General features: G+C 42.0%; 1 protein-coding gene across 5 annotated transcripts in view; it reads right to left on the minus strand.

Annotated features, from left to right (window-relative positions):
- Nucleotides 1–13,652, minus strand: part of utrn (utrophin) — a 517,764-nt gene that overhangs the window by 324,634 nt on the left and 179,478 nt on the right. For all 5 annotated transcript variants that reach the window (XM_080199920.1, XM_080199921.1, XM_080199919.1 and 2 more), the window contains exons 36-38: nucleotides 13,012–13,140; nucleotides 8,749–8,919; nucleotides 499–675 (exon numbers count right to left, since the gene is read on the minus strand). In XM_080199920.1, coding sequence (XP_080056046.1) covers nucleotides 499–675; nucleotides 8,749–8,919; nucleotides 13,012–13,140 — 477 coding nt within the window. The remainder of the gene's footprint in view (nucleotides 1–498; nucleotides 676–8,748; nucleotides 8,920–13,011; nucleotides 13,141–13,652) is intronic.

The following is a 13,652-nucleotide window of genomic DNA, read 5'->3' on the forward strand; positions in this document are numbered from 1 at the left end:
TTAAAACATACAACTTACATTTTTTACAAAGCCTTTAGTGCAAAAAAGGTTTTGAGGGATTTTGCACAGGAAGGAAGGAGAATACTGGGGAATAGTAAACAAAGGCTAGTTTGAAGATCCTATGTAAAGCACTGCCGATTTTGTTTTAAAAACAGAAAATTCACAGTACAGCTACTGGCCAGTTGGCCCAGTTGGTGCACAAGTTGATGTTCTCCCTCCCTTAATTCAACTGGAGCACTGTGACTGAGATCTGTTAATTCAGCAACAAACAGGAATTGTGCCAGGGACACTTTGACGTCAATGGTTTCCATGAACAGCGTGTTTTTCCAATGGGCCACAGAACTACCACACAACAGCTGTAAACACATTGACAGTCGTTCAAATATTTATGCAATAAGTATATTATCATATCAAGATGTTTTGAATATGATCAGATGTTTAGCACACTCTCCAATGAAGCTACAATAAGGAGAAGTTTAGCAATTGTCTTTATTTTACCTTTTCATCATCATCAGGGATCTCCTCGCTACACTGCAGTTTTCTCTCTAAGTCATCTATCTTGATTTGCAGCTCAGCTTCAAAGCGATCTAGATCAACAGATGAAACCTGGTCGCTCTTCAGACCTGCTCTGAACCAGCTATCGTGTTTGGCAGGCTCTTTAACTGCTGCCTCCATCTACAGTCACATACAATAAAGAAGTTAGCTATATTTCATTTCATATTAAAATTCTTATGATTTATAACCACTTCTGGTTGTGTTCAGATGCATATGGAGATAAATTTAGTCATTGGAAGAAATGGAAGAATGTTATCACTGTTGCCCTTTAACATTTATGTGGAAGCCATAATAAAAGAATCACTAGATGAAGTGCACAAAGGTGTCAAAGTAAGAAATTAATAGGTCGTGAGATTTGCAGATAACCAGGCCCTAGTAACTATCACAACAGAGAATCTACAGATACAAATGCATAGAATGAATGAAGTACGGAAAGCTAATGGAATGAAAATTAATGCAAACAATTGAAGTTATGAAGATTGGAAGAACTAACCGTGGGAAAGCTGAGGTCAGGGTAAATAGTCAACAATTGAAAGAAGTGCCACAACTTAAGTGCTTGGAAAGCATCTCGTCAGAAAATGGTTACTGTCGTAAAGAACTCAAGAGCTAGAATGGCAAGAAATGCATTCTCCAAACATAAAGAATTGCTCAGCACAGCAATGTTAAGAGATCTGAAGGAAAGCATTATCAAGACAATGATTTAGAATGCTTTGTTGTATGGGGCAGAGACCTTGAGAACAGCGGACATCCAGACACTAGATAGATATGAAATACGGTTCTGGAGAAGGATGGAGTGGGTGAGTTGGTGAGAACACGAGCAATGAAGAAGTTCTCAAGATGATGAAAGAGAAAAGATCATTAGTGACTTTCAGCAAGAAAAAGCAAAATGGTTGAACATGCAAGAACACAAAAGATAAGAGGCTGCTCTATCATTCAATCTAATCATGGCTGATCTTGGGCACCAATACTACATTCTCACTCATTTCCCATATCCCTTTATTTCCTGAGACCAAAAATCTGTCTATCCTTGTCTTAAATATGCTGAATAATGGAACTCCCATATCCCTCTGGGATAGAGAACTTTAAAGTTTCACAACCCTTTGAGTAAAGAGATATTTCCTCTTCTCAGTCCTAAATGATTAATGGATGTGCTTCATTTGTACTTTCAGAAGACTTTTGATGAAGTTCCACATAAGAGATTAGTGTATAAAATTAAAGCACAGGAGATTGGGAGCATTGTACTGAGATGGTTATTATTGTATTGTTAGTGTATGGCTGGGGGGATATATATTTTGAAATATTTTCCCAAATTTTTGACTGTTGGGTTTTTAGTTCCTGCGATTATAATTTTGACATGATCTTCCAAAGGGAATTCCTCTAATTCTGTGCAATGTTCAGATGAAAACAAGATGAAAGAAAGGATCCATGGCTGCTCTACAGACAGATTAGCTGCACCCAACGTTGCCCATGCAAATCACATCCATAAGTAGGGGCACATCTGCTATGGAATGTGAGAGAAGAGTTGCCAATACAAACTTCTTTTCACAACGGTTGATTTCGCAGATTTAGTAATCTCCTTGAATCTTATTTCCAACCAAGTTCCACCACAGGGACAAATCTTCCAAGTTCACCACATGACTCTGAACATTTGAGCACCTGACTCATGGCTATAGGGGCATACAGGTCAGTAATTGCTCACTAGGACACTGTGGTTTAATTACCTTTCCCATAGATAATTAAGCAGCACAAAGAAGATGCTACATTACATTCAGTGTGAGATTATCCCAAGTCCATCCTTGCCCCCATCCTAAACCACCCCAACCAGAAATCAATCTGACACCTCCCTCCACTCCGGCGTATGCCAGTGGAAGGCCAGAAAGGTGCTGCAGGCTCTCAAAGGACTGCAGATCGGAAGGATGGTGAAGGGAGAGCAGTGATCGAGGTAGGTTAGGGGTATGCTTTGCCGGGGGGCCAGACTCCTAGCGGGGTCCGATCGTGGCTCATCCACCCCATCCATCCGCCCCCTCTGCTCTCTCTGCTGTTTTTCTCTTTCGCGCCCGGGCGTGCTGTTTCAGATTTTTGTTTTTGAACTGCGCATGCGCACTTCAGAGCTCTGATTGTTCCGGCAGCATCAAGCCCCACCCACAGCGCAGATCTGATCGGAGCCGGCAAAAAGCACATGGGTGCGCTGGAATGAGGATTCCGGGCTCGGATCCATATTACACCCGGATCTGGCCCTTAGGCTCCGATTGGTAAAATCAGGCCCATTGTGTGTCGTTTTGGTCTCATCTGAGAAAGCAGGATTTTGCTACAGTGTGCAGCGAAGGTTTACCAGACCAATTCCTGGAGTGACAGGACTGACACATGAGCAGGGATTAGGATTATATTCGCTTCTGTTCAGAAGAATGAGATGGGAGGATCTCATACAAATCAATAAAATTCTAACAGAATTAGACAGGACAGATGCAGGAAAGATGTTCCTGATGGCAGGGAAGTCCAGAACCAGGAATCATAATCAAAGGAAAAGGGACAAATCTACGACTGAATTGAAGAAAGATTTCTTCACCCAGAGAGTTGTAAGTCTGTGGAATCTGCTACCTCAGAAAGCAGTTGAAGCCAAAACATTGTACGTTTTCACTGAATTACATACAGCCTCTTAGGGAGAAAGGGATCAAAGGATACAGGGGAAGGTGGGATCAGGCTATTGTGTTGGATGATCAGCCATGATCATAATGAATGGTGGAGCAGGCTGGAAAAGCTAAATGGCCTGCTCCTGTTCCAATTTTCTATTTCGATCAGCCGCTTATCCTTGAAACAATGTCTTAGATTTCCAGCCAATGGAAACAACCTCTGAACTTCCACCCTGTCAAGCCGCTTCAGAATCTTGTATGGTTCGATTAGATCACATCACATTCTGATAACTCCAGAGAACATAGATCCAATTTATTGAGCCTCTCATCACACAGAATCCTCTCATACCAGGGACCAATCTCAAAAAATGATGAGACGGAGTACAGGAATGAGATAGAGGAACTGGTGCGGCAACAATAATCTCTCCTTCAATGTCAACAAAATGAAAGAACTTATGCAGAGACTTAGTAGGGCAAAACGGGGCCATGAAATGTCTTTGGCAGGCAGGATTAAGGAAAATCCCAAGGTTTTACATGCTTTGGAAAGGGTACAGAAGAGACTTAGCACGATGTTGCCTGGCTTGGAAGATATGATGTGAATGAAACCTGGTGTTGTCAGACTTTTTACTTGGAAGATATGGGCAATGAAGAAGTGTTGAACAAACTTGGAATATTTTCATTGGAGCATTGGAGGATGAGGGGGGACCTGAGGTTTATAAGATTATGACAGGCTTGGATAGAGTGGAGAGTCATAGTCTTTTTCCCAGGGTTGGAAGGTCAATTACTCAGGGACATAGTTGAAAGTGAGAGGGGAAAAGTTTAAAAGAGATGTAAGGGCAAGTTTTTCACTCAGAGGGTGGTGAATGCCTGGAACACGCTGCCAGAGGAGGTGGTGGAAGCAGATTCTATAACAAGAAACATCTGGACAGATGCATGAATAAGCAGGGAACAGAGGGCTATGAAGCACATAGAGCCAAGAAAATATTAGAGAGGCATCTGTGTCAGCACAGACTTGGTGGGCCGAAGGGCCTGTTCCTTCCATACAGAAACTCTACAGTGCAGAAGGAAGCCATTTGGCCCATCAAGACTGCACGGACAACAATCCTACCCCAGGTCCTATCTCTGCAACCCCAAACATTTACTCTGCTAATCCTTCTAACCTACGCATCCTGGGACACTAAGGGTCAACTTAGTGTGGCCAATCAACTTAACCCGCACATCTTTTGAGTGTGGGAGCAAACACATGCAGACACAGGGAGAATATGCAAACTCCACACAGACAATGACCCAAGGCGGGAACCGAATCCAGATCCCGGGAGCTGTGAGTCAGCTGTAGTAGCCACTATGCTACCATTCATGTGCTGTACTGTTCTTTGTTCTTGTTCAAGTATGCAAAGTTGGGAAAGGAACATACCCAAATATAAGTCCATTACATCCAGACTCCAATTAGGATCATATTGATTGGAGTTAAGAAGTGTGAGAGGGGATCTCATAGAAACTTATTAAGTTCTAACAGGATTAGACAGGGTAGAGTCAGAAAGAATGGTCCCAACAGTGGTCCAGTCTAGAACTAGGACACATAGCTTGAGGATAATCACAGAATGCTACAGTGCAGAAGAAGCCCTTCAGCCCATCGAGTCAGCACCGATGAATGATAGGTCCAAACTGCTCACCTAATCCCACTTTCCAGCAATTGGCCCATAGCCTTGAATGTTATGGTATGCCAAGTTCTCATCCAGGTACTTTTTAAAGGATATGAGGCAACCCGCCTCCACCACTCTCCCAGGTAGTGCATTCCAGATGTCATCACTCTCTGGGTAAAAAGGTTTTTCCTCAAATTCCCCCAAACCTCCTACCCCTCACATTTAACTTGTGCCCCCTCGTAACTGACCCTTCAACTAAGGGGAAAAACTGCTCCGTATCCACCCTGTCCATATAATCTTGAACATGTCAATCAAGTCCCCCCTCAGTCTTCTCTGCTCCAGAGAAAACAACGCAAGCCTATCCAACCTCTCTTTATAACTTCAATGTTCTGGGACTGAGCTGAGGAAAAAATTCTTCACCCAAAGAATGGTGAATCTGTGGAATTCACTATCACAGAAAGTAGTTGAGGCCAAAACATGGTATGATTTCAAGAAGGAAATAGATATAGGTCTTGAGGCTACAGGGATCAAGAGATACGAGGGTAGGCGCGATTGGGGTATTGAACTTGATGATCAGCCAGGATCATAATTAATGGCAGCACAAGCTCAAAGGGCCGAAAGGCCAACTCCTGCTTCTATTTTACATGTATGTTTCTATGCAGAATTAACAATTTCTTGAGAAATGGAGCCATGGCTAATAGAATTGGAATAACGATTGTGAAATGCAATTTTGATTAGGCTACAATATATTTGAAGGCCAAGGGTCAGCTTGGTCCCACTCCTTCCTAAAGTTGGGGAGTCGGTTAGCTCACTTGGCTGGACGGCTGGTTCACGATGCAGAGCAACGCCAACAGCGCAGATTCAATTGAGGTTATTCATGAAGGTCCAGCCTTCTCAACCTTGCCACTCACCTCAGGTGTGATGATTCTCAGGTTAAATCACCATCAGTCAGCTCTCCCCGTCAAAAGGGAGAGCAGCCTACGGTCATCTGGGACTACGGTGACTTTGCCTTTTCTCCCTAAAGTTACACATCACATTCAAAAACTAGAATGTGAAAATCTCTGGATGGAACCTAGTTGCCAGAAGCAAGTACTCCAGTAACCTTAATCAGACACGTCTTCCAAAGTCATGGTTTCCTGTGAAACCAGCTTCAAACGCTCACTGCCCATTACTGAGTAAATTCAAGCTTGAAGCTTCTGGTCAAGTCATAAAAATTGTCACTTTGAAAAGATTACCATAAAAAATAATTTTTGGCATAAGTGCCCTCTTCAACAATAATATCGAGTAGAGAAATAGTCCATATAAGTACTAAATCTAGACTTTTCTTCCCTTTTGATGAGAGAAAGTTGGACAAGCTTTGAATAGTCTGTTGTAATTGATTTGAAATTGCAATCTCTTTCAAAGTAACCAGAAAACTAAATGAGACCTGAATGCCGTGTTCACAGAGACATAAAGTCATAGAGGTTTACAGCATGGAAACAGGCCTTTTGGCCCAACTTGTCCATGCTACTCTTTTTTTAAAACACCTAAACTAATCCCAATTACCTGCATTTGGCCCATATCCCTCTATACCCATCGTACCCATGTAACTATCTAAATGCTTTTAAAAGATAAAATTGTACTCACCTCTACTACTACCTCTGGCAGCTTGTTCCAGACACTCACCGCCCTCTGTGTGAAAAAAATCAACCCTCTGGAACTTCTGTATCTCTCCCCTCTTACCTTAAACCTATGCCCTCTTGTTTTAGACTCCCCATCTTTGGGAAAAGATATTGACTATCTACATTGTCTATGCCCCTCATTATTTTATAGATCTCTATAAGGTCACCCCTCAGCCTCCTACGCTCCAGAGGAAAAAAGTCCCAGTCTATTCAGCCTCTCCTTATAACTCAATCCATCAACTCCCAGTAGCATCCTAATAAATCTTTTCTGCACTCTTTCTAGTTTAATAATATCCTTTCTATACTAGACTGACCAGAATTGCACACGGTATTCCAAGTGTGGCCTTACCAATGTCTTGTACATCTTTAACAAGATATCCCAACTCTTGTATTCAACATTCTGACCAATGAAACCAAGCATGCCAAACGCCTTCTTCACCACCCTGTCCACCTGTGACTCCACTTCCAAGGAGCTACAAACACGTACCCCTAGATCTCTTTGTTCTGTAACTCTCCCCAGTGCCCTAGCATTAACTGAGTGAGTCCTGCCCTGGTTCAATCTACCAAAATGCATCACCTTGCATTTAACCAAATTAAACTCCATTTGCCATTCGTCAGCCCACTGGCCCAACTGATCAAGATCCCGTTGCAATTAGAGATAACTTTCTTCACTGTCCACTATGCCACCAACCTTGGTGTCATCTGCAATCTTAGTAACCATGCCCCCTATATTCTTATCCAAATCATTAATATAAATGACAAATAACAGTGGGCCCAGCATTGCTCTCTGAGGCACACCACTGGTCATAGGCCTCCAGTTTGAAAAACAACTCTCTACAACCAAGAAGCCAATTTTATATCCATTTAGATACCACACCTTGGATCCCGTGAGATTTAACTTTATGCAACAACCTACCATGCAGTACCTTGTCAAAGGCCTTGCTAAAGTCCATGTAGACAATATCAACTGCACTGCCTTAATCTACCTTCTTGGTTACCCCTTCAAAAAACTCAATTAAATTTGTGAGATATGATTTTCCACTCACAAAGCCAAGCTGACTGTCCCTAATCAGTCCGTGCATCTCTAAATACCTGTAGATCCTGTCTCTCAAGATACCTTCCAACAACTAGCCCACCACAGATGTGAGGCTCACTGGCTTGTAGCTCCTAGGCTTTTCCCTGCAGCCCTTTTTAAACAAAGACACGACATTTGCCACTCTCCAGTCTTCAGGTACCTAACCCGTGACTATCGATGATTCAAATATCTCTGCTAGAGGACCCGCAACTTCCTCCCTGACCTCCCACAATGTGCTGGGATACACTTCATCAGGTCCTGCAGATTTATCTACCTTGCTGCACTTTAAGACTTCCAGCACCTCCTTCTCTGTAATATGTACACTCCTCAAGACTATTGATTTCCCCAAGTTCCCTAACATCCATGCTTTTCTCAACAGTAAATACTGATGAGAAATATTCATTTAGGATCTCACCCATCTCTTGTGGATCCGCACATAGATGACCTCGTTGATCCTTAAGAGGCCCTACTCGCTCCCTTGTTACTCTTTTGTCCTTTATGTATTTATAGAAGCTCTTTGGATTCTCCTTTGCCTTGTCTGCCAAAATAATCTCGTGTGCCCTTTTTGCCCTCCTAACTTCTCTCTTAACTCTACTCTACACCCCCTATACTCTTCAGGAGATTCACTTGATCCCAGCTGCCTATGCACGTCACATGCCTCTTTCTTCTTCTTGACCAGGGCCTCGATTCCCGAGTCATCCAGGGTTCCCTGCTTCTGCCAGCCTTGCCCTGCACTCTAAGAGGAATGTCTTTACCATGAACCCTGGTTAACACGCTTTTGAAAGCATGCCACTTATCAGACATCCCTTTGCCTTCCCACAGATTCCCCCAATTAACTTTTGAAAGTTCCTGCCTGATACCATCAAAGCTGGCCTTGTCCCAATTTAGAATTTTAACTTTTGGGACAGACCTATCATTCTCCATTGCTAATCTTAAAACCAATAGAATTATTGTCACTGGTCCCAAAGTGATCTACATTTCAAAGGGGACTTCTGTCCCCTGCCCTTCCTTATTTCCCAAGAGGATATCAAGTTTTGCCTCCTCTCTAGTCAGTCCATCCGCATACAATGAGAAATTCCTCCTGAATACACTCAACAAATTTCCATCCAACCTTCTAATACTATGGCTGAGACTGCTCATTGAGACTGTTCTTAGGCAGTAATTGTGTTTTTACATCTACTCACCTTTGCTGATTTGATGTGCTGAGAAACCCTCCCAACATTACGATTCAACTCAATGAGCTTTGGTTCCACCACTTCACGGCACATGGTACCATTATTGCTCATGAGGGAAATGGCTTGGTCACGTACATCGTCAACTTGCAAACTGATTCCATCCAGTTCAGACTGAAAACGCTGCAAAAATACTCTCAACAGTTACACTGTTCTAACACTGTTTTAATATCCATCTAGACCTACAGAACCCAGAGAACATTCAGCATTAACCAATACTTCAGTAATTATGAAGAGTTACCAAATTATTTAAACAGAATGTGTTCCATTACTAACTTCTTCCTGAAACGAGTTTAAAATTGTGGAACTGCCTACCAAACGAGACAGTAGAATACAAGAACACGTGTGGCATGCTTGGCTTCATCGGCCAGGGTATTGAGTTTAAAAATTGGCAGGTCATGTTGCAGCTATATAGAACCTTAGTTAGGCCGCACTTGGAATATAGTGTTCCATTCTGGTCACCACACTTCCCGAAGGATGTGGAGGCTTTGGAGAGAGTACAGAAAAGGCATACCAGGATGTTGCCTGGTATAGAGGGCATTAGCAATGAGAAGAGGTTAGAGAAATTTGGTTTGTTTTCACTGGAGCAACCGAGGTTGAGGGGGGACCTGATAGAAGTGTACAAGATTATGAGAGGCATGGACAGAGTGGATAGTCAGAAGCTTTTTCCCAGCGTAGAAGAGTCAATTACTAGGGGCATAGATTTAAGGTGCAAGGGGCAAGGTTTAAAGAAGATAGAGTCATAGAGGTTTACAACATGGAAACAGGCCCTTCGGCCCAACTTGTCCATGCTGATCTTTTATTTATAAAACCCCTAAGCTAATCCCAATTGCCTACATTTAGCCCATATCCCTCTATACCCATCGTATCCGTGTAACTATCTAAATGCTTTTTAAAAAATTGTACCCACCCCAACACTATCTCTGGCAGCTTGTTCCAGACACTCATCACCCTCTGTGTGAAAAAAATTGCCCCTCTGAACACTTCTGTATCTCTCTCCTCTCACCTTAAACCTATGCCCTCTAGTTTTAGACTTCCTTACCTTTGGGAAAAGATATTGACTATCTATCTTGTCTCAGACCCTCATTATTTTATAGACCTCCTACATTCCAGAGAAAAAGTCCCAGTCTATTCAGCCTCTCCTTATAACTCAATCCATCAAGTCCCAGTAGCATCCTAATAAATCCTTTCTGCACTCTTTCTAGTTTAATAATATCCTTTCTATACTAGACTGACCAGAATTGCACGCAGTATTCCAAGTGTGGCCTTACCAATGTCTTATAGAACTTCAACAAGACTCCTGTATTCAATGTTCTGACCAATGAAACCAAGCATGCCGAATGCCTTCTTCACCACTCTGTCCACCTATGGCTCCACTTTCAAGGAGCTATGAACATGTACCCCTAGATCTCTTTTCTTCTGTAATTCACCCTAATGCCCTACCATTAACTAAGTCCTGCCCTGGTTCAATCTACCGAAATGCGTCACCTCGCATTTGTCTAAATGTACGAGGCAGATTTTTTACACAGAGAGTGGTGGGTGTCTGGAACTCATTGCCGGGGGAGATAGTGGAAGCAGATACGGTAGTGACTTTCAAGGTGCGTCTTGACAAGTACATGAATGGGATCGGATTAGAGGGATATGGTGCCCGGAAGGGTAGGGGGTTTTAGTTAAGTCAAGTAGCATGGTCGGTGCAGGCTTGGAGGGCCGACGAGCCTGTTCCTGTGCTTTTTTTTGTTCTTTAGAACATAGAACACTACAGCACAAACAGGCCCTTCGGCCCACAAGTTGCGCCGATCACATCTATACTGACCAAGCCATAGAACTATCTGTAACTGCCAATCCCATTAGATCCCATATACTCACCCAGAAGTCTTTTAAAAGACCCCAGCGAGTTCACCTCTACCACCACCGACAGCAGCCGATTCCACTCACACACCACCCTCTGAGTGAAAAACTTACCCCTAACATCTCCTCTGTACTTGCTTCCCAGCACCTTAAACTGTGTCCTCTCGTAGCGACCATTTCAGCCCTGGGAAACAGCCTCCGAGAATCCACCCTGTCTATTCCTCGCAACATTTTATAAACCTTGTATTTGTTCTAATACAATGCATTTTAAGGAGATAAATGATCATGAAAAGTTATCAATGAGGGAGAATTCTGTTATCTTTACACTTGGATGAATGGATGGGAGCTGGATACTTCTGGTCCACTGTAGCACTCTACATTTTACAATACTGGGATTTGTAGAGGAATGTAAGAGTTTTGCTTAAGTACGTCTCATGTTTACTGGCGCTCTGTTTGGTTCCACCAGGGCCATTTGGCTCCAGATCTCATACAGCCTTGGTCCCGGCATGAACATAAGAGCTGAATTAAAGAGGTTAGATAGGCTGCCTTGAATATTAAGGCAATATTTGGCCACATGGCATCAAGGAGCCCCAGCAAAATGGAACTCATTGGTAATTAGGGGCTAAATTCTCCACTGGTTGGAGTCAGACTAGCAGAAAGGAAGATGGTTGTGGTTATCGGAGATTGATGATCTAACCCCCAGGAAATTGCTGCAAATATTCCTCAGCATAGTATCCTAGGCCCAAATCTCTTCTGCTTCATCAATTCCCACCAATATGAGGTCAGAAGTGGATGTTTACTGATTGCTGCACAGCATTGTTTAGCATTTTCAATTCCTCAGAAACTGAAGCAGTCCGTACCAACATGCAGAACTACCTGGACAACATTCAGGTTTGGGATGATAACTAGCAAGTAAGATTCACAGCACACAGCGATGACCATCTCCAACAAGAGGGAATCTTTACATTATTCTTTACAATTTTAAAACCCTGAAATCCCAGTTTTTATTAAGAGAATGTGGTCACAAGATTGAAGACACATTCAATGTCATTACCATTGCTACGCACCCACCATTCACATTCTGGGGATTACCATTAATCACAAAGTCACCTGTTTACTCGTGTGATGCAAGAGGAGTGAAGCACAGTTAATGTTATACTATTGTTTAAAAATGGGGAGAGGTAGATAGAATAACTATAGGCAGATAAGCCTAAACTCACTAATGGGAAATATATTAGAAAAAAAAGGGATGGAATGAATCATCATTTTGAACAGGTATGTGTTCAGGGAAAATCAGGTTCAGCTATTGTAATTATTTGTTTTGAGGAGGTAACAAAGAGGGTCAATGACAGTGGTGCATTTGGTGAAGTCTACATGGAATTTAGCAACATTTTGATAAGATCCCACATGACAGACTGATCACTAATAGAAAAGCCCACGGGTTCCAAAGGCAAGGTGACAAGCTGGATCCAAAACTGGGTCAAGAGACAGGAAATAAAGGGTTGAGGAGTATTTTGAGACTGGTGATGCTGTTTCCTGGAGAAAGCAATAGACTGCAGGGAGATTTCTGAGCAGACTCAAACTGGTTGAGGTTACATAGAGTCATCTAAGCTCAGTAGTAGCAGCTGATCAGTCCAATGGCGCAGTACAGTTAAGCTGAAAAGGACAGATCCAGACGTTAGAAATAAATTGCTGCAGCCTACAAATAAGATTGGTGGATCTATACAACTTAACAGAGTTGTCGAGGTTCCAACATATGCCATTTTTGGTGAAGGTGGTATCCTTAGAACTTGGTTTGGTTGTGCGCTCTCTCGACTGGGATCATATTAGCTCCTAGAGGAGAGGTGCTGAAATCCTTTATGAGAAAGAGTTTAAGGATTTAGTAGCTGAGGGTGATGACTTTTACACTGTGTGGAGTGCTGAACCAATTTATAAGGTCTGTCTTAGTTGTATCTGCCATTTAATGTGTAATTTACAGTTTACAATTGGCCACAATTTGCCTGTTAAGTCACATTTAACTTATGATCAGTCTGGGTTTTACTGTATTGCTGATTAGTTGAAATAGTAATAAGGGCCTGTGTTGTTTTGACTCTTGCAATAATAAAAATTCTTGCTTTTTAAACCGTAGAATCTTGTGACTACATTCTTTTAATAAATAACTGGGATTTCAGGGTTTTAAAATAATTATTGGTCTCTACCAAGGTCGTAACATCAGTGACACTAAAAGGGCTTATACTGATGTGGTGGTGGGTATGGGGTGGAATAACACTATGAATGTCATTGCCCTGTGAGAACATATCTAAAGAAATCCTTCAGGAGGTAAATCTTCCCCACTGAGAAATCTGCCACTTTTGTGATCATTTTTACCTTAAGTATTTCTTCCCTTTCGCTGTCTGACTTCTTATCAATCTCATCTAGTAAAATTTCAGTTTGATATAGCCAGGTGCTAATGTGGGCAACATTTTGATCAAAGCCTTCCATCTGGTTTTGATAATCCTGTGAAGACAGAAATGACAAAAACTGTCCAGAAATATAATACGAAAATTCTTTACTACTTCCATCTATAAAGTCACACAGTAAAATCATTACAATGTCGAAAACTTCAGGCTGTCAACAGTTCATCTAGGTATCGCCATGTGAAAAGCACTGGAGATGGTGACAGTGCAAAATATTCACTATGAAATACGTTTACAGTAACACTTCATAGCAGCATTCTTACATTACACCAACGTATCATTACATAGAAGGTCACCAAAATGGGATTAAATACGTATGGACACAATGCAAAGTGACAGGTTTTATGAAGAGATGAAGCTATTAAACAGCACTGTATGAGAGTTTTTCCATTGAAAATTTAGCATAAACATCATTTGCAAAAAAAAATTCTAAAGTTAGGATCTAGAAAGGATTTTCTTTCTTCTCTAATTATTCCTTTCACCTTGTGCACCTCAATTAAATCTCCTCTCATTCTTCTAAACTCCAGGAGTATCAGCCTAAACTGCCCAATC

This window comes from Carcharhinus amblyrhynchos, chromosome 12 (genome assembly GCF_965287045.1).
Source record: "Carcharhinus amblyrhynchos chromosome 12, sCarAmb.v2.hapA, whole genome shotgun sequence".
NCBI lineage: Eukaryota > Metazoa > Chordata > Chondrichthyes > Carcharhiniformes > Carcharhinidae > Carcharhinus > Carcharhinus amblyrhynchos.